Below are 22,507 nucleotides of genomic sequence, written 5' to 3'. Positions count from 1 at the left end.
CGTCGCCGCCGGCGTTTTTGTGCCGGCTGTTTACTCGGGTGCTGAGGAGCGCGTGTCGCTCCAGACGGGTCCTTTTCCGTTTCACAATCGTCTCTGTTTATGTGAGAGCCGTCGGCGGGCGGTCGCCGGCAGTGGCCACCGGTCAGGGTGCGCGCTGGAGCGGCACCCCGGACTCAGGAATGGGGGCAGGACAGTGCGGCCGTGTGCCGCCGTCCAGAGGGGGGGGGGGGGGGGCTGCAGACCGGCCAGCGGGAGCCGGACGTAGCCGAGCCGCCGGCAGAGCGGCCATTGAAGTTTATTTCGAAAGTTTGACGCTTATCCGAGATTGAAACTCAATGCACTGTTTGTTGACCTCGAGAAATATTTTTTTCTGTTCGTGCCTTTGCGATGACATGATCGTTATTTTTAACTGTCGTTACTTGTGTAATGGCAAAATATGTTTCTTGTTGACCGATTCAAGTATCGAGAATCTGTTGTGACGCGAAAATCAACGACTTGTGTCGACCCAGACCTGTGTGGTATCTGTGCTCTTTTTCCTTCCTCGTTTTTGTAAGAATTATATTCACGGCTTTTCAACATACGTTCCCACACCGAAAGTACTATGATGCTTTGGATGGTGTGCTTGTTTTGTTTTGTTTTTGTTTTTCTTCTGATCTCCTTGCCACCCCTATGAACAGTGGGCGAAGATACTGGTTTGTTTTGCTACTTTATATTTATTCGTCATGATTCGTCATGTCATGCCATGTCGTACTTAGTTTCATACTTTTTTTCCGTTCGTGTTGCCCTTCGATTCCGTTCCCGTTTTTGAGGTGCTTTTGTTCTGAGTTTCCACTCGAGGTTCCGTTCCTTTTTGGTTCGTTCTTTTATGAGACTCTTTTCGAGTTTGAGTTCCGTTTCGGTGTGTTCTGTCGGTGCAGGTCGGAATGGGGTAGCGGCCCGCTCCCAGGCGGTGTCGGTTCTCCGCTCCGCTGACAGCAGGTGTGAGTGGCTGTCTCCGTGGCAGGGTCCGCTCGTCAGGCCTGCTCTTCCACCCTTTCCCCCTCTGTACCGGTGTGTGTCTCTTTACAAGCTGCTCGGAGTCGGTGGGCCAGATTCCTGGGGCGTCAGAGAGCGATTCCCGGAGTCCTGGAGCGCCAGAGAGCGTTCCAGTCGCTCTCCCAGCTGGCGCCCTGGAGGTCGCGGAACCTCCGGGTCCTGGATCAGGTCCGAGAGGGCAAGGTGTCCTCCTATCGGCCCAAAATCAGCGGCCTTATCTCTGTACGCTACAATGGTGGAGAGTTCCTGGTCGTGCACAACCACACCAGGAGCGCAGGTAAACGGGTCAGGCCAAGCACAATACAGAGAGAGCACAGGTGACCGGGTGAAGTCAAACACCCACACAGGGATAAAAGCTGACAGAGGTCGGGTCAAACACTCATACAGATAGGGGGTGACTGGGGCTCTGTCAGAAGTTAAGATACCCACGCACAGGGTATAAGGGATTAGGTCAATGCTAAGGTCATACAACTGCACAGAGGTTTGAAGTGGCATGGGTCAGGTCAGACTGGGGCAGACTCACAGAATAAAAGTGACATGGGTCAGGTCAAACACACAGTGAATATGGGTGATAGGAACCAGGTCAGGCTCCCACACAGATAACATGTGAGAGGGGTGTCTAGTCAGACGTGGCGTTAACCCTAGACCCAGTTTCACCTATGTCCTGCGTCGCTGGTATATTGGCCAGCCTCAGCCGGCACGTGGGGTCCGTAGTGTGTGTTTTTCTTGGCCTTGCTCGACGCAGATATATGCAGACGTCTTCTGCAGTGTTATAAGTGTTACAGGTTGTGTTCACTCACTTTTTTGCCTTACATTTTACTGTCGATTCTCTATCTTGCGTTGCTCGGTGTCTGCCTTGTTGGTATTACATGTCCTCTTTTTTTCGAGCGCTAACCGTTTGTCTTTTTTATCTCCACCGCTGCACCTTCACTGTGGACACTGAACTGGTGAGTCTCCCATCTCCCCGAGACGCTTTCCGCAAAACGGTCATCCACTCCGCTCACATGATGGCGTGTTTATTTTCATCTGTGCTGCACGTACGGTGTCTGTCAGAGGTGCTGTGTCTGTGCGGTCTGAGCGCTGTCCGGCGCTGTGCCGGAGGGTGTACGGCGGGCCGCCGCAGGGGACCGCGCCGCCGGCGCCCTCAGAGCTGGCGTGGCCGGCGAGTGCCGCGCACCATGGTCCCCTGCCGCTGGCTGCTGCCGCTGGCGCTCCTCGCCGTCGGCACGGTACTGGCGCAGCTCGGTGAGTACTGGGCGGGACGAATTCGGTGGGAGAGAGTCTCCGGTGATTCTTCGGCGAGCGAGACCGTTTGGTGGGTGAGACTCTCCGGCGAGACTCTTCGGCGGGTGAGACTCCTCGAAGGGCGACTCTTCGAGGGGAGATTTGACTCAATTCTTTGGTGGTCACGACGCCGGCCGGGATCGTGCATGGAAGCTAAGCGTGCCCCTCTGTGGACCCGACCTCTTCTCTGTTCTGTTCCGCCTGAACCGAGATACCAAGTCCTGCTGTTTGGCTTCCTGGGGCGGTTACTGCCCTGGCTGACCCTGTTGAGCAGCTAATGACCTGTTCAATTAACTAGCGGTTGCGGCTATCGTAGTGTGCGACTCGCGGGTGCGGATTGATAGCAGTCGGCTATCCCACAGTGTATATAAATAGGCTATCCCTTCTTGGGATGACGCTCGTCCGCTCGTAATACGTCCTCTGAGTACATCCCTGTTTTACATGCATTCCTCCACAACAGAGATCAATTTCAGTGTGTTTCAGAATCTGCTTTGCCTTATTGCAACCCAACTGCATGACATAAATGTTCTGTGCATTTTGTATGTTTTCTTAGGACTATGTTTAGGCTTGTAATCTGTGTTGTACTGGTACTGGTGCGGCTAAATGCCCGTCCCTAGGTTTTTTTTAACAAGGAATATCAACGACCGCGTGCCCCCGTTTTGGCGCTTGTTACGTTTCATAACTCTTTTGGCGTTGTGTGTCGGGATTGGGAACGGAAATGGAAAGAAACTTCTGATTTGAAGATGTCAACATTCCTTTCGATCAGGCCGTCAGACTCTCTGGCGTTGTGTTTTATCAGGTAAAATATATAAAGGCTTTTCAAATTTCAAGAAACCTCGGTTACATTGTATACCAGTTGGCTATCGCTATCAAACTTCGTTTTATCTAGACGGAAGAATGCGAAGCTATAGATTCGGTTTTGCTGCGACGAAATGGGATTGAATGAAAGCCAACAATTTTGAAGACGGTGAATGCGTCTTCGGCTGTCTCGTCCAGACTTTTTTTTTAGCCGAAACGAATGTCTGCGGGTTCTACCTTCAATGTATAACGGCAGCGTTGAGCCTTTGGTCGACGATAATTTTAGTACAGTCTTCCTGACTATTGATGAATGTCATTTGCTCACGATAGCCACGAACCGTTTTGTCATTGGCTAATTGCGACTGTGTTCCGTGTGCGTACAACTAATTGGTTGACAGCGGTTCTTGCACTGGTGAGCAGTAATCGCCACGCACTTTCAGAATGTGGATCGCTCATGATTGTTCAATACAATACAATACAATACAATACAATACCATTGACTGACGGTGGTCGTTGTACAGTCGACAAACGGTTGTAACGGACAGTTGTACCGTGTATGGTGTACCAATGACTGGTGGTGATGTGCATCATTGACTGATGACGGCTGGTGTACGCTGTACCGTTTACTGACAATGTTATCGTGTACCACTGTCTGACAGTGATCGTTGTACGGTGTACCGTTTGTTAGTGATGTTACTGTGTTCCATTGTCCGACAGTGATCGTTGTACCACGTACCATTGGCTGACGATGATCGTTGTACCGCCTACCTCTGTCTGACGGTAACCGCGTACGTACCTTTGTCTGTTGGTGACCGCTGTACGGTACACCGTTTGCTGACGCCGTTACCGTGTTCCTCGTCTGACGGTGACTCCTGTCCCGGCAGATGACCGTCCCGACCCGCCGCCGGCGACAGCCTGTAGTCGCGTGGAGGCCACCTGTCGCGACGGCTCGTGTATCCCGCGGGCCCGCGTCTGTGACGGCGAGCGAGACTGCCCGGACGGCTCGGACGAGTCGCGCTGCAGTGAGTACCGAGTGGCCGAGACGGCAGCGCAGTCTGCACATCACACACACAGAGCTAGAACAGTGGTCAGGACATCGCAGTAGATACAATGTATCCTGCATCACACAGAGACAGAACAGCAATCAAGATAGCGTAAGGTGAATGGGCGCATCACAATTATAGTCAGATGCTACATTTCACAAGACCGATGCGTTGTCTCGTCGACACCCAGCTAGTTAAAGGGTTTTGATCAGATTTATGGTTTATAATGTATGTCTTGGTCCTACTAGATAAAAATGAAAACGAGCTTATTTTATAGGGTGTTTTCCCTCTGATGCAAGGCGCCCAATAAACGGGCGTAAATAAACGGGCTGGAAAGGGGAACGGCATACCGTCGGCACTAAGGGACTTGTCTGTTTCACCTAATGCTCACTTGTTGAGGAATCCATGTTTCGACTAGAGCCAGGCTGATAAATGACCTATAAAGTTGTGAACCACTCGCCTAACGGTATTACGGCCAGGCCTGCCCAAAAGTTCAGCATGTAACCTAAATATTGATGCCTCCTGGCCCCGGCAGCCGCCCATAACAGTAGAATTCAGCGCGCGGGAACACTCTGTCACTCACAAATGGCCAGATGTTTATGCTGAATTCTTCGGTTCCATGCTGTGGCAGGAAGCTGTACGCAATTAAAAGGCTTTAAAAAATTCTTATAACTAACTGCCTATGCTTTTATAATTAGACACAAAGTTTAGTTGACAATTTAAATTTATGTTAAATTCCCAAAAGCAGTGTTTGCAAATGTTGATTGATATTAACCTAGCTGGGTACCCAAAACATATTTATACAGAAATCCTGTCTTTGTGCATCAAGTTAGCAGTTACGCGATGGTGGCGCTCGGCAGAGCGGACGCGGTTCCAGCAGCGCCCCAGCGCAGCGTTCCACCGCCCTGACTGCGGTTTTTGATTATTATCGTCCGCCCGCGCCGTCCAGCGACGGCACGGGCTGACTCTGAAGGAATCGGAGAAATGGGACAGGCCTGTTGCCGACATCTAAACAGACGGACAGTCTGGCGGACGGACCGCCGGCGGACGTTCTGCCAGGAGCCGGAACACGGCAGCGCGCCCCCGGCCGGCTCCTGTGGGCGGCACTAGTCTAGACTGGCCCGTTTCCTCTAGAGAATTGACCGGACGTGTTCCATTTTTACAGCATTTTCTCTCGGAAGGGCGCGAAAATTTATTGCCTTCGTGTCAAATGCAATGGATTTTAGCCGCTCATTTTGGGGGCACTGTTTCTCCCAGGCGCTGAGAACGAAACACGCCCGGTGGGCTCAACATCTAGGGTGACATCCCGTCTGTCCCTATAGTCGGTACAGCCCACCGCTAAGGTAATGTAGGGTTTTACCAATCTCAACGGTTGGCTTTGAATGGCGATTGTTTAATGTGGAGTGATCGAAAAGAAGATGTCAATAGCTAAAGTTGCAGCTGCAAGGGTGACGATACATATAAGCTACATTCAAAGTTTCATTGTAGTCTGGTTAATCGTTCCTAAGCTTCAGAAGCAGAACATACCCATGACTGAAACCCCACATTACTTCTGCTGTGGACTGTTCCTGTGAACTGGCGGTCTCCCGTAACTTACTAGGAACTAACGTGCCGTGCCACGACTCCGGTGGTGCCGTGCCGTGACCGTTCCGGATGTAACCCGAGCTGCCCAGCCCTCCGTCGGGGGCGGGGCTGGCTGTCCTCAGCGAGCAGCCGCCCTGTTTATCCAGATGCTGGCCGGCAGCAAAGCTCTATGTGCCGCCAACAGTGTCCGGCGACGGTGGACAGTCTGCAGTCATCGGCCCAGTCTGATGGACTGCCTTGGAGTATCAGCAGTTCGAGATGCCAGCAGCCGCAGATTCTGGCAAACTAAGACACTGAAGAAGAAGCTCTAGATAGCGTGCCAAGTGCCGAAGACACCAGCAAACCGATATTCTAAGAGAATGAGATATCAGCAGCACTGGATAATATAAAACACAACAGGAGCCTAAGACGGCCAAGAACACCATACCACACTCGTCCATCTCATTCACATGACACCTTTTGGTGAAGGACGGCTCGCGGGTTATTGTGGTGTTCTCTGAGACGTACGAGAACGTTCGTCCGTCAGTCCGCCAGCCCTTCGGTCGGCCCAGCGTAGAAAGGAGGTATATGCCGTCCATTCGTCCATTTGTCGGTCCAGCGTGTGGGAGGGAGTTCTGTGCCGTCCTCTGAACGGCCGACCGCTGGGCTGGAGAGATGATTCACTGGCAGCCGCGCTGACGAGAGCAGACGCTAGCAGGAGCACTGCCGACTCGGCGGCGGCCGCGGCACGGAGGTGTCTGCAGTTACGGCTGCAGCTGCACGGCCCCCGCCCCCGCACTGACCCATAACTCGGGCGGGTCCCTGGGGTGACGGGTCGTTGGCGGCGCGGCTAGACCGGGCCGGGTCTGGCGCCTGGCTCTAAGCCGCAGGGTGGAATGAATACAGTCATACGATGGCATTTGAGGCAGCGTCTGATTAGATCATCGCGATGTTTTTGCTCCCAGCTGTTGATAATGAGTTGGCCAGTACGTGCCTGAGCCTGGAACCACAGAGGATGTATGTATGGGATCATGTCAGGATAGACATCGAGGGCTAAATGTCATAGTGCTACACCGAGTGATACTGAGGGAGTAGATGTAGCTAAAATTCCTTTTTTAATATGTACAGCCTTCTGAACGAACGTCACGCGTGATGTGGAAAAGGTCGCACTCGATAGTATGTAAGTGCTATAAGCAGTAGGTACTCGCTAGGGACGTCAGATATTGTCTCGGAAGGACTTCCATGGAAGTGAAATGACTTGCCCGAATGCAGACTGCGCCGCTTGTCAGCTCTGACCCCGGGCAGATCTGATCGTTTGCCAGCTCTCTGACCGTCTGCTTCCTTTCAGATCTGAGTGGATGTCAGCCCAACGAGTACCAGTGCGCCAACCGGAAATGTGTGCTGAAAACATGGCGCTGCGACGGCGATAACGACTGTGGGGACAACTCGGACGAGGAGGGATGCACGCCGCCGCCGCCAGGTATACGTGCGCGGCCGTGCGGCCTCTCCCTCGCTTACTGTCCGCCCTTGTCCCTCTCCCTGTCCTCCATCGCCCTTTCTTTCTTTTTTCCCCTTCTACGCCGCTTCATTGTGACTTATAGAAGAACAGCGACTTATATAATCGTTTTCTTTCGGAAAACCTACTACCTGGGCCCTGACCTCGTGACCTTGCCGCTTTTTCCTGTTTCCATTTGTGCTTCCAGAAGCAGCTCGTCGCTCTCCGGTAACCCTTGCTGCACTGCGTACCTGTCTTCCCTGGGCCTCCCGTGCAGTGCATTGTTGTGAGGAAGTCACCCCCTCCCCTTCTGGCGCTGCCGCTGACAGACAGACATGCATATGCGGTGACCTATCGCCCCACGCAGCCCCGCTGTCCACTGACCTGTCCCCCACTGACCTGCTCTCTACCCCCTCTGCGTCCCCAGGCTCGCCGTGCAGCTACAACGAGTTCCAGTGCCGGGACACGGCGGCCGGCGCCGGCCAGTGCATCCCGCGCGCGTTCCATTGTGACGGACAGGTGGACTGCCAGGACCGAACCGACGAGGTCGGATGCTGTGAGTGATGGGCACGCAGGACGACCTTCAATGATCTCACTAGCACACAGAGCAATGTGTCTTGAATCGATTTTCTCACTAATACCTATATCCAGATCAATGTGTCGTAGATTGTGTCCGATATTTAGCTTATAAGGTTTAACTGTGGACCACCAGCTGTCGGGATAAGCAAAATGCAGTGTCCCATCTGCTATGCAGCCAGTCCTATCCTCATGTCAGAAACTGCCGTCTGCTGCTCCCGTTTGATGTCTGTGGCTGTATGTGGCTGGTTACTGTGAGCCCGCTCTGACGGTATTCTGTGTCTGGGTGTCGGCCGGCTCTGTCCGTATATCTGAACCCTGCCCTGTGCCGGTAGCTACGCCGGTGATCGTCGAGCCGCCGCCGCCGATGCTGTCGGTCGACATCGGCTCCGTGTTCGTGATCCGGTGTCTGGCCTACGGTACGCCCGAGCCGGAGATCTCGTGGCGCCTCAACTGGGGCCACGTGCCGCCCAAGTGTAGCCAGGAAAGGTGGGTCTCCGGCAATGATGTGGATGTGTGTTTTTCTTTTTGTCGTTCCGACATGCTGAGCTGGTCTTGGTGGCATTTATTCCAGTGCGGGTCATCTGCCAATTTTTACTGATTGCTATGTTAGTAACCGTAATTAAATTCCACGGTTTTTCTGGTCTGACGAATGCCTTCTTGTTCCTGGCTGAGTTGACTCACTCTCCCTCTGTACCCTTCTGACCCAAGCTGACCTGACCTGCTCCTTGAACCTGATGACCCATACCATACTGAACTCGACCCTCCGTCTGCAGTGAGGACGGCCAGGGCACGCTCACCTGTCCGGACGCCCAGGTGTCCGACCAGGGCGCCTACTCGTGCGAGGCCATCAACATCAAGGGCTCCGTGTTCGCCATCCCGGACACTGTGGTGGTGGTGTCGGGCGCCGGCGGCATCTGTCAGCCACCCGACTTCAACAGCGCCGCGCTCACCAACGCCGACTGCCAGCGCTGCTTCTGCTTCGGCGCCACCACTGACTGCTTCAGCTCCGGGCTGGCGCTCTCAGAGGTTAGACCTTTTCCCCAGTACCACCACCACTTCCACCGACTGCTTCAGCTCCGGACTGGCGCTCTCAGAGGTTAGACCTCCTCCCCACAACAAATACCACTTCCACGGTCCACCGACTGTTTCAGCTCCGGACTGGCGCTCTCAGAGGTTAGACCCCCTCCCCACAACAAACACCACTTCCACGGTCCACCGACTGTTTCAGCTCTGGACTGGCCCTCTCAGAGGTTAGACCCCCTCCCCACAACAAACACCACTTCCACGGTCCACCGACTGTTTCAGCTCTGGACTGGCCCTCTCAGAGGTTAGACCCCCTCCCCACAACAAATACCACTTCCACGGTCCACCGACTGTTTCAGCTCCGGACTGGCGCTCTCAGAGGTTAGACCCCCTCCCCACAACAAACACCACTTCCACGGTCCACCGACTGTTTCAGCTCTGGACTGGCCCTCTCAGAGGTTAGACCCCCTCCCCACAACAAACACCACTTCCACGGTCCACCGACTGTTTCAGCTCTGGACTGGCCCTCTCAGAGGTTAGACCCCTCCCCACAACAAATACCACTTCCACAGACTGCTTCAGCTCCGGACTGGCGCTCTCAGAGGTTAGACCCCCTCCCCACAACAAATACCACTTCCACGGTCCACCGACTGTTTCAGCTCTGGACTGGCCCTCTCAGAGGTTAGACCCCCTCCCCACAACAAACACCACTTCCACGGTCCACCGACTGTTTCAGCTCTGGACTGGCGCTCTCAGAGGTTAGACCCCCTCCCCACAACAAATTCCACTTCCACCGACTGCTTCAGCTCCGGACTGGCCCTCTCAGAGGTTAGCGTTTGACCCTCCTCCCTCCACACATACACCATTTTTTGCTGCAGTTCGGGATTGGCCATGTCAGAGCTCAGCCTTCCTTATTGCCCCCTCCCTTACAGCTCCGGACTGGCCCTCTAAAAGGTCAGATGTCTCTTTAGATGACATCAGGGCGGGATGTGATATTGTGGTTGGTTATATGTTTCACGCACCTTACTTTTGGTTTTTACACCATATATTTCAGCGTGTTTTCATAAAACCATGCTGCTTACTCCCGTTTTCGATTTAGGCAATATACGACGATATTCGAATGACAGCTGTATTGGTCTGCTCGCTCCGTCGGCACCAGCGATTCTGACCGGCGTCTTGTCCCTGCTCTGTTTCAGCTGCCGCCTCCCAACCCGGGCGACATATCGCTGGTGGCCATGGCGCCCGACTTTGTGGCCAGCGGGCCGGGACGCGGGGAGCTGAGCCGCTACCTGACCGTCGCGCCCGGTAACGCGGTGCAGGTGAGATGACTGACGTGGTCAGTCGTGGTAACCGTCACCCGGGCGAAGCTGGTATCTTTAGTCACCAACAGTCACCATACACTTACAGTACTTCATTACTACTCCATCGACAAGATGGTCCCCTCAGACTCCTTATAACGATGTTCAATCTTCAACATTTACTCTCCGCTCACCAATAAAAAACATTATGACCTCCCACTGTGAAAAGCATTATGGCCTCTCACACTGTGTTCTTCTGTGTTTCATGCGCTGGCGCTGTTGCTGTTTTTAGTAGTGGCTTGTAGTGGTACCGCTGCACGATGTTCCCGCGCTGAACCCCTACCCTCGGCCGTCCTCAGGTACAGTCGCTGCCGGGCGTGGCCGGTACGCCGTACTTTGCCCTGCCGGCGAGCCACACAGGCCGTCAGCTGAACAGCTACGGGGGCTACCTGCGGTACAACCTGCAGCCGCCCACCGCAGCCGGACGCCGCGATCCCAGCGTCGTTATCACGGTGGGTGCGCGCGGACGAACGCGATCGGCGCTGTCGCCCATAGAAATGAGCTGCGGGTGTTACTATCGCTCCGCGGATAGAACTGCGATCGCCCGCTGCCTTTATATAACGTTGTTATAACTCTGGAAGGAGTGAAGCCGACTGTCGCGGCTTTCCTGAACCAGATAAGCGAGTGATATATACATTATTTCGTTTTTCTGGCGTAATGTTCACGGTACTGGCGCAGCGAAAGATCTGCGGCGCTCCTCTCTCCAATGCTTTGCAAGTGACGTGTCCAAACTCGCCGTACAAACCTCTGACGCTGTGTTCTGGTCGCTCTCTCAGGGTAACGGTATGGTGCTGAAGTACACTCCGGATCTGGCCGGCTACGCCAATAGTACGGTGCAGATCAGGGAGGGCGTCTTCTATCGGTCCGACCCGCGCGGGGGCGCCGACGTGCCCGCCTCGCGAGAGGATATCATGATGGTGCTGGCGAACATCGACCAATTCCTCATCGGGTAGGTTGTGGGACCGGCCGGGTCCCGACCCAGGCCCGGGGCTCCGGGTCCTTCTGGATTTCCTAGTTGCCACACTGCCTCACCTTCTGATCACAGTAGATTGTCAGTAACGCTGACTTAGTATAAGAGTTCTGGATCTCAGACGATTCTGCCTGGAGTGGTTCTCTATGAAGACACCCCGCTGTCCCTGCCTGTGCGGAGACTGACTCCGACATCCGTGCTTCTCCGACAGCGTGCCTCTCAGCGCGGACGGCCGGTACCAGGGCGTACTGAGTAACGTGCGTCTGGAGACGGCCACGGCGGGTGCCGGCGGCGGCCGTGGCTCGGCCGTGCTGGTGGAGCAGTGTCGCTGCCCGCCCGGCTACAGCGGACTTTCCTGTGAGGTGAGTGTGTCTCCTATTCACTCTAACACACTAACAAACAGTCCGATACAGCGACTGGGTACAGAAATGACAGTAGAGCTGATCCTTACACATCGAACCAGCCGCAGGATAAATAGGGGGCAGTACAGCTCGGCCTCTCGGAGGCATACACGGGCCGAGTCCGACCCATCGGCAGGGTCTATTTGTGTGCAGAGGACCGGCTGCCAGAGCTGGCGCCTTCCAATCGTTGGACGATTCTTACGAGGAGCATGGTACTCAGAGTAGCCTACAATCCTGCTCTTGGTGCTGTGTGGGCCGGATGAGCTTAGCCTTCAGAGTTCAGACGAACGCCAGTTGCGCCCAATAGTGACGCCAGTAATGCACCCAACTGCCGCTCCAAGCTGACAATGTTGTAAGACCATTACACTCGTTTTAATTGTGTTGTTGGTGATAGCACGGTTCGTATGACCATTGCACCTCTCTCGCTGTCCCGCTTATAACCACTGCCCCTCTCCCGCAGGAGTGCGCCCCCGGCTACGAGCGGACGGCGGACCAGCACCTGATGTCCCGCTTATAACCACTGTCCCTGCCCCGCAGGAGTGCGCTCCCGGCTACGAGCGGACGTGATGTCCCGTTTATAACCACTGTCCCTCTCCCGCAGGAGTGCGCCCCCGGCTACGAGCGTACGGCGGGCCAGTACCTGGGCCGATGTGAGGAGCGGCCGCGCGACTGTCCGCCGGGCCAGTACGGCGACCCGCGCCGGCGCATCCCCTGCCGGCCGTGCGAGTGTCCCGGTGGACCTGGACAGTCAGTATTACCGCGCGCAGCAACGCTAGTCATCCAGGGCATTGAATTCCGCTAATTTCAGCGTTTATCCCATTTAAGTTCATGTCGAGTTTGGATGATGTATGATATTCAATATCAATTACTATATGAAGACCTTCCGCTTACTTTCTACAGATGGTAACGCTAGTGATCTGCTTATTATTGTATCAACCCTCTGAACGACTGAGGACAGTTTCGCGGTCAATTAAGAGCCCCAAGTGGCGTGTATGAGGCTGTTGTCGATCCGACTAACCTTTCCCTTCGTCGTGTGCACCGCCAGGTTCGGCCAGACGTGTCGGCTGGGCTCGGACGACCGAGTGACGTGCGACTGCCCGCCGGGCTACGTGGGCCGTCAGTGTGAGCGGTGCGCGCCCGGATACCAGGGCAACCCCACGGCGGGCGTCCCGTGCACCACAGGTGAGGGGCAACGCCACGGACAGTACGGCGACCCGCGTCCCGTGCACCAGACAGGTGAGGGGCAACCCTACGGCGAGCCTCCCCTGCACCACAGGTAGGGGGCAACCCCACGGCGGGCGTCCCCTGAACCACAGGTAAGGAGCAACCCTACTTGGAGCGTACCCTGCACCACAGGTAGTTAAGTGGTAACCGCGCCTTTTTTCTCTGCTGCAGGCTCATTTCTGTCCTGAACTGTCTTTTGTTTGTTCCTGACGTTGTTTTACAGTCTGTTTTCAGACACCCTGTGTGACCAGACCCGCCCTGTTCTATTCCCAGAGGCCCAGTGTGACCCTGCCGGCTCTTACGACCCCACTCCGGACCCGCAAACCGGCCTCTGCCGCTGTAAGGTACGTCAGACTGCTACTATTGTTCCGCACTGTTCTCGGCACTCACCCTACCCGCGTGCAGCCTGCACCTACCCTCGCCCATGTCCCCACCCGGCCCATGACACTGGCAGTGTGTATATACTCATACACCCGGTACGGCGCTTCTCCGTGTGACCACAGCCTGTAGAGCCAGCCCCTACCGGCGCACAGGCCCGTCATTTGACCGCTGATCACAAACCCCTTTCGAGACTGGTGGCGTTTAGCACGGCTCTGCGCCGAGACGGGTCAGCCGCCGCCCGCTCCCTCCTTTCAGAGGGCTCCAGGCCCGCGAAGCTGCTGGCCCGATTCCCAATCAGGAATTACCCCTGGCGTGGTTTCCTTAAAAGACTTATGTAATGCTTCGAATACAATATTCTTGAATACTTTTGCACCGATAAAGATCAAGATCGTTCATCCATGTCCCCAAGCGATATCTAAACCGAGCTCTTACATTGAACTGAAAAGTAAAGCAAGAATGAACAACTGTCTGGCATGTTTCGACTAGGTATACATGTTGCCTTAATGTTCTGTATAGCGTGGTGTACCCTACCGCCTCACCCTATCCACTTGTGCTTCACGTACCGCCCCTGGCACCGCCCGCGGCCCGTCCCATGTGCCGGCGCGTGTGTGACGGAGCACGTGTCTCACTGTGGCTGTCTCTTTCTCTCTGTCTCCCTTGTCTCTCGCCGCGCCGGCTCCATAGCTGGCCGGCGGGGAGGATGAGGTAAGTGACCGTCGGAGCGGTCGGCACCGCCCCGGCGCGGCACATACCTACCCTGTAGACCCTGCACTAGAGCCGCCCGCCCGCCCGCCCGCACGGAGCCCAAGACGGCCCGCCGGACTCCCCGAGGCCCGCCGCCAATCCTGCAGCATGTCTGCTCTTTCTCTCACTCTCCTCTTACCGGCGCGCCTAAGTTGAGAGAGGGCGAAGCAAAATACACAGCGCTCCGACGCTAGGAGGAATTCATTATAACGGTGTCTCGCTTACGTACTTTTTGTGAGCGGATGTCAGCTTCAGGTTGAGGACAGGACTTCGCCACCTGAAAGCTTACCGTGCAACTGCATTTAATGGAGTACAGTCGGTGTTAGTTATCACCTAGATATCCTGATTATATACTTTTAAATCAACACTAAGCTAATTTAGCCAACGTCTGAAATGCGCGCACCGCAGCGTCATGCATGAGTGATTATGGCCATCATTGGCTGAGCAAAGGCCCTTGGCTGGTGTATGGTCCCCGGTGGCTGAGAGGCTGACCGTGCCACGTGTTTCTGTCACAGGAGTTTGTCACCGGCGCCCGCTGTGACCAGTGCAAGAGCAGCGCGTTCTTCCTAGGCACCACCAACCAGCACGGCTGCATCAACTGCTTCTGCATGGGCGTCACCGACCGGTGTACCTCGTCCAACTGGTACCGGCAAAAGGTCAGTGGCGGTGCTGCCAGGTCAGTGACCCTCCGACTGGTATCGGCAAAGGGTCAGTAGCTCCTCCAACTGGTGCCGGCAAAAGGTCATTGACCCTTCAACTGATACCGTGACAAAATTAGTGACCTTACTCCCTTACCAGTAATTACTGATGGAGCTTTCAGTAGCTAAGTATCGTACCTCCGCTGTCTAATGATGAACCCGTGAAGGCATACCACTGACTCTGACTGCTCTGCCTGTCCGTTCGCAGGAGACGGCCATTTTCACGGACAGCACTCAGGGCTTCGAGCTGACTGACGAGCTGGCTGAGGCGGTGTACGAGGGAACCTCTGTCAACTCGCCGGCGCAGGAGCTCGTCAACAACGGACTGGGACGGGTCGGACGAGGGGTGAGTCGGCGGGGGGCTGTGGCGCCGGCTGTGGGTGTACTGTGAGTGAGCGGAGCAGGCAGCGCTTTGGTGTGTACTGTGAGTCTGTGGAAATATGGAGTAGGCTGTGTGATGTGCTGTGACTGAGTAGTACATGGTTTTGACTTTTGAGTGAATGTAGCCCGCTTCCTATGGTATTCGCTTTTGCCACACGGGTTACTCAGCTGTGTGCGACATGACTCATGATGGTTGTTAATGTCAACCAGAGCCGCCCCACTGGCACCTGCCCACTCCCCTTACCCAGTGTGTAACCTGTATGTCTGTGTGCTCCCCAGCCGCTCTACTGGCGCCTGCCCGCCCGCTTCCTGGGCGACAAGTGCGTCTCGTATGGCGGAGACCTCTCGTACCGACTGCGCTTCTCGGGCGGACCCGGCGGACGGCCCTTCCGCGACTTCGGGGACGTCGAAATCTTCGTAAGTTACGAGGCAGTGGGACTGACTTTGGGAACAGTACCATTTAGGAGCTCCCGTTCATATCTTCCAGCTTAAAGGGACCCTCCCACCTTCAAAAAAGTTTATGAATTGGCATGAAAGTGATGTCGCTCGGTTCAGAAAGAGCGAAAACGAATATCTACCAAATTTCACCGAAAAATATTCACCGGTTTTCAAGATATTAGACTTTTACTTTTGTTTACTTTTTGGGATCTCCGCTGTTTCTAGCGACTTTATTTTAGAAGTGCGGCGTTTGCGGCAGATGTTGCGCGCAAATAGCATATACCACCGCGTGCTACAAAACGTTTTAGTCAAACTTAATGACGGACGTTCGAAAGCCTGATGACGTCATCAGATTCCCGTAATGGTTAAGAGATAGGGACCAAGCTGGTCCCACCCTGCAAGTAAAGGGAAGAAATTTCTTGAATACCATAAAGCTGCGGGGGTTGCGACCAGGATAAATGGTGGTTTCTGAGCCTGGCCGCAAACTTGGCTATCTCAACTCAAAACTAATGTTAAGGTGGGAGGGTCCCTTTAAGCATACCTACTTGAGTACCGGCCTAGTAATGCTGGTAGGTATCCATCCTAACTTACTAATTACGCACTGGGTTATTCTTGATTTAGCGCTCAAACATTCACCCTTTAACTGTAGTCGCTTTGGATGATCGCGCATCTCACCGCTACTGCTCATCCTGCGACTTTCATCTGGTGAGCTTCACGATTTTTGACAACTGCCACAAGCACAGCGGATGACCCCAACAAACGTCCGAGTTTGACCCTGTGTCCGGTCGTTTTCCGTCAGGGTAACGACATCCGTCTGAAGCACACGTACCAATCGGAGCCGGAGCCGGGCCGGCCGGTCGAGATCAGCGTGCCGTTCCTGGAACAGTACTGGACGCACGCGGACGCGCGCCGCGCCAGCTCTGTGGACCGCGAGCACCTGATGATGGCGCTGGCGGACCTGGAGTACATCCTGATCAAGGCGGCGCCCACCGACGCCGCCCAACAGTCGGCGTGAGTGGCAAACGACTGGAGGCGTTTTTTCGACTGTGGGACAAATTTATCATTTACATACATTGTCGAAGGCGGCTAAGAAATGATGTGACAATCGAACCAAAATGTGCCAACTTTTCAGCTGATTGTGTTATTTGAAATAGAACATGCCGGTGTCCAAAGGAATATAATATTTCGTACAGCATGTCATCGTGCATTTCGCTATCCAGCCGTTGTATAATGGAATACGCGATGACAGTGGACCCTACTGACCAATTGCCTAAAGCACAGTGACTGTTCGAAGGGATGGACCTACCTAACCGATCTCGTGTCCCTCAGACTGTCTGAGGTCTCCATGGATATCGCCGTGCCGCAGAACACCGGTCTGGAGCGGGCCGACGCTGTCGAGCAGTGCTCCTGCCCGCGCGGATATAAGGTAACTGCCCGAGGGAGGCCCCAGATCGCGGGTGATGCTGCACGCTAGATTAGGCTGATGTCCCTGTAACGACGATTTTTAAATGCGCACACCATAGGTCCTGTATCGGCATGATAAAAAGAAATCCTGGAAAGAGAAATAGGTGAGAGAAGTAGGTATGAAAGCGAGAGGAGGGAGCATATGATCCCCAGTGAAGAGATGATCTTCAGTAGCTGTTTCACTGTCAGCGGCCGCCCACTGTCGTCTGACCCCGCCGGTCGTCGTCTGCTCGCTGCAGGGTCTCTCCTGCGAGGACTGCGACTTTGGCTATACGCGCAGCAGTGACGGCCTCTACCTGAGCACCTGTGTTCGCTGCAACTGCAACGGCCGCAGCGACGAGTGTGACCCGGAGGACGGCTTCTGTCTGGTGAGTGACCTCAGAGCTGCCCGGCTCAGACCGTTTGTCCATTTATCGCTCTATTATAGTTCCCCTTTTCATGTTAAATTTTGTCCTGATTGTTCTGGCTGGTCCACCGGTCAATGCAGTGTGACACTTTCTGCCCATTCTTATGGTTTTGTCTCTATCTTGACCGACTACTCTCTGCTCAGACTTGTCGTGGCACTGCCTGTCTATCCTGGTAAGTGTATGTATCTTCATGCTCTCTGACGCCCTCTCTCCGTGCAGAACTGCCGGGAGAACACTGCCGGCGAGCGGTGCGAGGTGTGCGCTCCCGGATACCGCGGCGACCCGATGAGCGGCCAGCCGTGCCGGCCCGACACCAGCCGACCGTGTGACTGCGACCCGCGCGGAACGCTGCCCGGCTACAGTGACTGCGACGCCAACCGGCAGTGCCAGTGCAAGGTGAGGAGATGCTTCTACCGCGCCGTGCCACCAACATCCGACACTCCGAGTGCCGCGCTCACATCTTCCCCGCCCCACGTCTCACCACCTACCTCTGAGTGCCTCACTCACACTGTTCACATCCCACTCTCACCAATTACTCTCCGAACGCCGCACCCACCCCGTCTCCGGGCCCTTCATCTCACCACCTACATTCTGGACACCTCACTGACGCCCGCCCGTCCGTCCGCTTTGCCGCCACAGAGGGCCGTCGAGGGTCTCAGCTGCGACCGGTGCCGTCCCAACTTCTTCGCGCTGATGGCCGACAACCCGGAGGGCTGTCTGCGCTGCTTCTGCTCGGGCGTCAGCCAGCAGTGCTCGGAGGCCACATACTACCGCACCCAGATTCCCATGCAGGTGGTGGACGACCAGCACGGCTTCTCCCTCGTCAACAGGTGAGTCAGCCGGACTCTGGGTGAATGGGGACCCGTGGAGGACCCCTGACTTTCCGTTATTTATTTATTTATTTAGGCTCGTTACAACATCCACGTAGTGGCTTTTACGTTGTAGTGTCAGTATACATGAAAATCATCTCACATCTCGGGCATAGATAAAAAGACAAAAAGAAATACGTCCACCACTAAGGTGCTCTAATACGTCCAGCAAGCGTTGTGGCTTGCTGGACGTATTAGAGCACCTTAGTGGTCTGTTCTAAAAGCAACGTGATTTATTTCTTGTTGCATTCGTAAAAACTCAGCAACATAAGTTATCTGTCTTTACATAATTATACCACGCCGATATGTTGTTTTGATTACTGCATGATATCAGCTCACAGCTGCTTCTTTCTGTATAGGTAATATGTATGTTTGGACTATTTGTTCCTCGATGTGACGTCCCATTCTCCTGTGTCCGTCAGGCTCCGTACCACGGTGCTGGGCGGAGAGACTCTCAGTATCAACACTGCTGAGAACGAGCTCGGCTACCAGCAGTTTTCGCCCAGGGGTTCGGAGAGCGGCGAGAGCCTCTACTGGTCGCTGCCCGACCGGAACTTCCTGGGCAATCGGGTCAGTTCAGTGGCTTCTCACTGTAGTGCATTGTCCTCCCCTGTCTGCCCTGGTGTGGACTCAGGTGAACCTGGGAGCTACCCATTCGCGCTGGCTCCAGAGATTAGTTTATTTGTCCCCTCTGGTTGCTGTGCCGGACGCCTTTAGCCCGTATTCCCCACCGTTCCGACCGTCGTCTTCCGCTCGTGTGACGCCTCTCCCACCTCTGTCGTACCAGCTCACCTCGTACGGCGGAAAGCTGACGGCGCTGCAGCGTTACGAGGTGCAGCCCGGCGCCAACGCCTACAGTGACGCGGACGTCATCATCAGAGGAAACGGCGTTCAACTGAGCTGGGTCAACCCGCGCGGCAGCCCGCTGCCCGGCAGGTCAGAGAGAGGGGGAGCGAAGGCTATCACAGGGGAAGGGTAGCAACCAGCTAGTAGCCATCCATGTTTTTCCGCTCCTCGAGTGGTAGCTAGGTATCTGACCTTCGCACTGCTGACCGAACACGGTACATACCTGCCTGGCTCAGGACCCCGTCCCCACTGCCCGGCGTCACCGCATCTCACCCCGCTGTGCTGTACCGCTAACTCCCTCCTCCCACCAGGTCGAGCTCGTTCGAGGTGGAGCTGTCAGAGGAGGCCGGCTGGACGCGTCTCGAGGACGGCCGTCCGTCGGCGCCGGCCGACCGCCAGGACGTGATGACCGCGCTGGCCGCTGTGGACGCCATCCTGGTGCGCGCCACGTTCTCCAGTGGCATGCAGAGCACGTTCATCAGTAACGTGGTGCTGGACACGGCCATCCGAGCGGTGAGAGTGCGCCCGGCGGCGGCACCGGCGACAGGCGGAACGGGCTGGGGCAGCTGACGTAAACCGGGACTGGAGGGGTGGTGTATTTTCTCATCTATAGCATGCCAGTGCGCATAAATGACTGAATGCTGATATCCTAATAGCTCAGTAACGATAGTCGATAGGAGCCTTGAAACATAGTTTTAACCGCTGTTAATATAAATGCTCACTTGTAAGCCTTTTTGTGGAATTTTTCGACATAGAAATTCGATGAGGATACCGGCACTGCCAGAAAGCACAGCACCGGTCTGCAATTGTCTGATTTCTTATTATGTGCTTTGTTGACGTGTCGTTTGCTCTGTGCTGCTATATGTTCTGACGCCGGACTGTGCTCGCCTTCTCAGGACACCCAGCAGGGCATCGCTCGTGGCATCGAGCAGTGTCGCTGTCCTCCGGAGTATACTGGTCTCTCGTGCCAGGTGCGTCGTCTGTAACCGTATCCTCTAATACTACCGAGGGCGATCATAGGATAGTTTATTCTGCCATCACCTGCTACCTAACATGCTGATATTTTAGAGGATCTTGAGAGGGAATGTCACTATCAAGTGTGTTTTCATCGCGCCCGTAGCATCAAATGTTACCCTAACATACCGCGTCGTAAATAATATCGTAAAATGTGTAAGTGATGAGCCTGCGTTGTTAAATCTGATCGGACCATCTGACGGCGAGTGTGTACCGCACAGGAGTGCGCGCCGCACCACTACCGGGTGACCACGAGCCCCAACGGGCCGTGCCGCCAATGTCCTTGCAACGGTAACGACGAGAGCTGCTTCCTCGGACCGGAAGGCGTCCAGTGCCGCTGCCGGCCCGGCTTCTCGGGACAGTACTGCGAGGGTATGTGCTAAAATCTGCATACTACATAGGTCTGGGAGAGAAAACCAAGGATTACGGGGGCGCGGACTCTAGTTGTTGTGGGGGAGGGGGGGGGGGCAGAATTAGGATATGAGGGAGTTCCCGTTTTCGCGGTCAAGTTGTGACTGTCTTTCTGTTTTCCTCCAATACCCACCTCTCGGTAATTACTCATCTCATGTCTGACCCGTCTCCGTCGCCCGCATTGGCTGCCCTGGGCCGGTACTCCGTACCACCTCTGACCGGTTTCGCGTCCGTGTGTCGTCAGGTCCGGGCGGCACGCCGCCGACGCCCACCATCTCTGTCTCAGTCAGCGAGCCAATCGTGGTGGCCCAGGTCGGCGAGAGAGCCACGCTCTTCTGCTCGGCGCGCTCCCTCAACGGAGAGCGGGTAAGAGTGAACAAAATAAACAAAATTAATGTGTAAAAATTAACACCCATCGAATGCGCTAACTAATGCTCCAAGGCTTGAAAATATTTCAGCTGTGCAGCTCCTTGTGTTCGGCTGAATACTGACTGATTCATTGCGTATGCAACTCCCGAAGTGTACTACGATGTCTGTGATGGCGAGCAGTTACCTACATACCGTCGATCGTCGACCGTTAGGACCGGCCCTGGCTGCTGGAATGCCGCACCCTCTGTGCCCGCTGCCGCTCCGTCCACTGACCGCGTGCGTGTGTGCTGTGCAGGTGTCAGTGCGCTGGTACAAAGAGTCTGGCGAGCTGCCCGACCGGGCCACCGATGACCGCGCCGGCCTGCTGGTCATCCGCGCGGTCATCTCGTCCGACTCGGGCATCTACGTGTGTGAGGCGCGCGACTCCGTCTCCACCGTCACGGAGCAGACCGAGCTCCGGGTGGGAGGTAGGTGGTCTCCGGGACCAAACTCCGAGTGGGAGGTAGGTGGTCTCCGGGACCAAACTCCGAGTGGGAGGTAGTCGCCCGCGGGACCAAACTACGGATGGGAGGTAGTTGCCCGAGGGACCAAACTCCGGATGGGAGGTAGTTGCCCGAGGGACCGAACTCCGGGAGGTAGAGGTAGCTGGTCTCTGGGACCGGGCTGGGAGGTAGGTGCCCCCGACAGGGACCGTGCCCGTCCCGCCCGCCACTCCAAGTATATGGCAGGTTTGAGGCCGCTGTCGAAGAGACGACACGAATTAGACGTGCCTACAATCTCATCTGGGACTTATGGTTAGGGACCGTAGAAGTTTTTTAGCTCCAGATTATGTCACAGTTTTCTGGTTTGTAAACGATATGAACTGTGAACAGTGATGTAGAGCAGGGCGTTCTGGTGACTTGTTTCAGGCACAGTCTCGGAAACGGCTTTACTCTATTTTCTTCCCGAAGTTGCTGATCCGCGGCACTGACTTGTCCCTGTCCATAGACGTTACCGACTCCCCCTGACCGCCCCCCCCCCCCCGTTTTTGTTGTGCGCCGCACGGGCAGACTAACAGCGTACATTTCAATGACACTGGTATCGTTTTCCAAGCGGGCAACGGCGCGGAAGGTAGAGGCGTGTCTCTGTCCAGCAGGACGGTCATGTTGCTCAGTGTGCTCCTGGCTCTCGTTGTGTCTCGCTCTGCCCAGCCTCATCCCGATAGAAAGGGTAAATGGCGGCAGCGGGCGGCGGCCGACCGACCGCGTCCGTGCGTTGGTGTCTGTCTGATCCGCCGGCGCTGGGGTCACCGCTACTCACTGGTCAACCTAGTGGGCATTCAGAGACGCCCTGATTCTGCATGTGCTGAGCATTAGCAGCAGTTTTATAGCGCAGTGGGCGGTGACCTCGGCGAGTCGGCGGCGGACGACTCAATGTGTCGGGTCGGTTGGAGCCGCCACAATCTCTTTTCGTCTTTACCTTTTTCGTCGTCTTCTTCGTACTTCTTATATTCTCCTTTTTGTTTTTAACGTCGATGTCTATTCATACTTCATAGCGTCGTTTTGTTACTTTTTTAGTTATTTACATGCTTGAGGCTAGGATAATATCGTCATTTAGCAATGAGGGAATAATTTATTTGTTTTCCACCAGCCCTTGGTGTTCGTCTCCCGTAGCCCGTAGGCAGCATGTTTCCGATCGCCATATTTTTACATGTTTATGTATTTCTTTTATGT

At 55.1% G+C, this 22,507-nt stretch overlaps 1 protein-coding gene across 10 annotated transcripts in view; it reads left to right on the top strand.

Moving 5' to 3' along the window:
• The window catches only part of LOC122389403 (basement membrane-specific heparan sulfate proteoglycan core protein-like), an 83,512-nt gene that overhangs the window by 43,827 nt on the left and 17,178 nt on the right, over positions 1-22,507 (top strand). For 9 of the 10 annotated variants that reach the window (XM_043381395.1, XM_043381400.1, XM_043381397.1 and 6 more), the window contains 27 exons: positions 4,002-4,139; positions 7,072-7,203; positions 7,646-7,774; positions 8,130-8,283; positions 8,571-8,823; positions 10,017-10,139; positions 10,478-10,630; positions 10,955-11,127; positions 11,360-11,510; positions 12,151-12,296; positions 12,595-12,731; positions 13,047-13,117; positions 14,414-14,554; positions 14,805-14,942; positions 15,257-15,394; positions 16,215-16,426; positions 16,745-16,841; positions 17,119-17,247; positions 17,506-17,682; positions 17,926-18,116; positions 18,578-18,725; positions 18,943-19,091; positions 19,313-19,514; positions 19,898-19,972; positions 20,237-20,387; positions 20,671-20,792; positions 21,091-21,262. In XM_043381395.1, the coding sequence (XP_043237330.1) occupies positions 4,002-4,139; positions 7,072-7,203; positions 7,646-7,774; positions 8,130-8,283; positions 8,571-8,823; positions 10,017-10,139; positions 10,478-10,630; positions 10,955-11,127; positions 11,360-11,510; positions 12,151-12,296; positions 12,595-12,731; positions 13,047-13,117; positions 14,414-14,554; positions 14,805-14,942; positions 15,257-15,394; positions 16,215-16,426; positions 16,745-16,841; positions 17,119-17,247; positions 17,506-17,682; positions 17,926-18,116; positions 18,578-18,725; positions 18,943-19,091; positions 19,313-19,514; positions 19,898-19,972; positions 20,237-20,387; positions 20,671-20,792; positions 21,091-21,262 (4,002 nt within the window). Of the gene's footprint in view, positions 1-2,187; positions 2,281-4,001; positions 4,140-7,071; positions 7,204-7,645; positions 7,775-8,129; positions 8,284-8,570; positions 8,824-10,016; positions 10,140-10,477; positions 10,631-10,954; positions 11,128-11,359; positions 11,511-12,150; positions 12,297-12,594; positions 12,732-13,046; positions 13,118-14,413; positions 14,555-14,804; positions 14,943-15,256; positions 15,395-16,214; positions 16,427-16,744; positions 16,842-17,118; positions 17,248-17,505; positions 17,683-17,925; positions 18,117-18,577; positions 18,726-18,942; positions 19,092-19,312; positions 19,515-19,897; positions 19,973-20,236; positions 20,388-20,670; positions 20,793-21,090; positions 21,263-22,507 lie in introns of those variants that run through there. The other variant, XM_043381404.1, reaches the window with a different exon arrangement.

This window comes from Amphibalanus amphitrite, unplaced genomic scaffold, assembly GCF_019059575.1.
Source record: "Amphibalanus amphitrite isolate SeventyFive unplaced genomic scaffold, NRLGWU_Aamphi_draft 000357F_arrow, whole genome shotgun sequence".
Classification (NCBI taxonomy): Eukaryota; Metazoa; Arthropoda; class Thecostraca; order Balanomorpha; family Balanidae; genus Amphibalanus; species Amphibalanus amphitrite.
The sequence above is the reverse complement of the archived record's forward strand: the minus strand, read 5'-3'. Positions and strand labels throughout refer to the sequence as shown.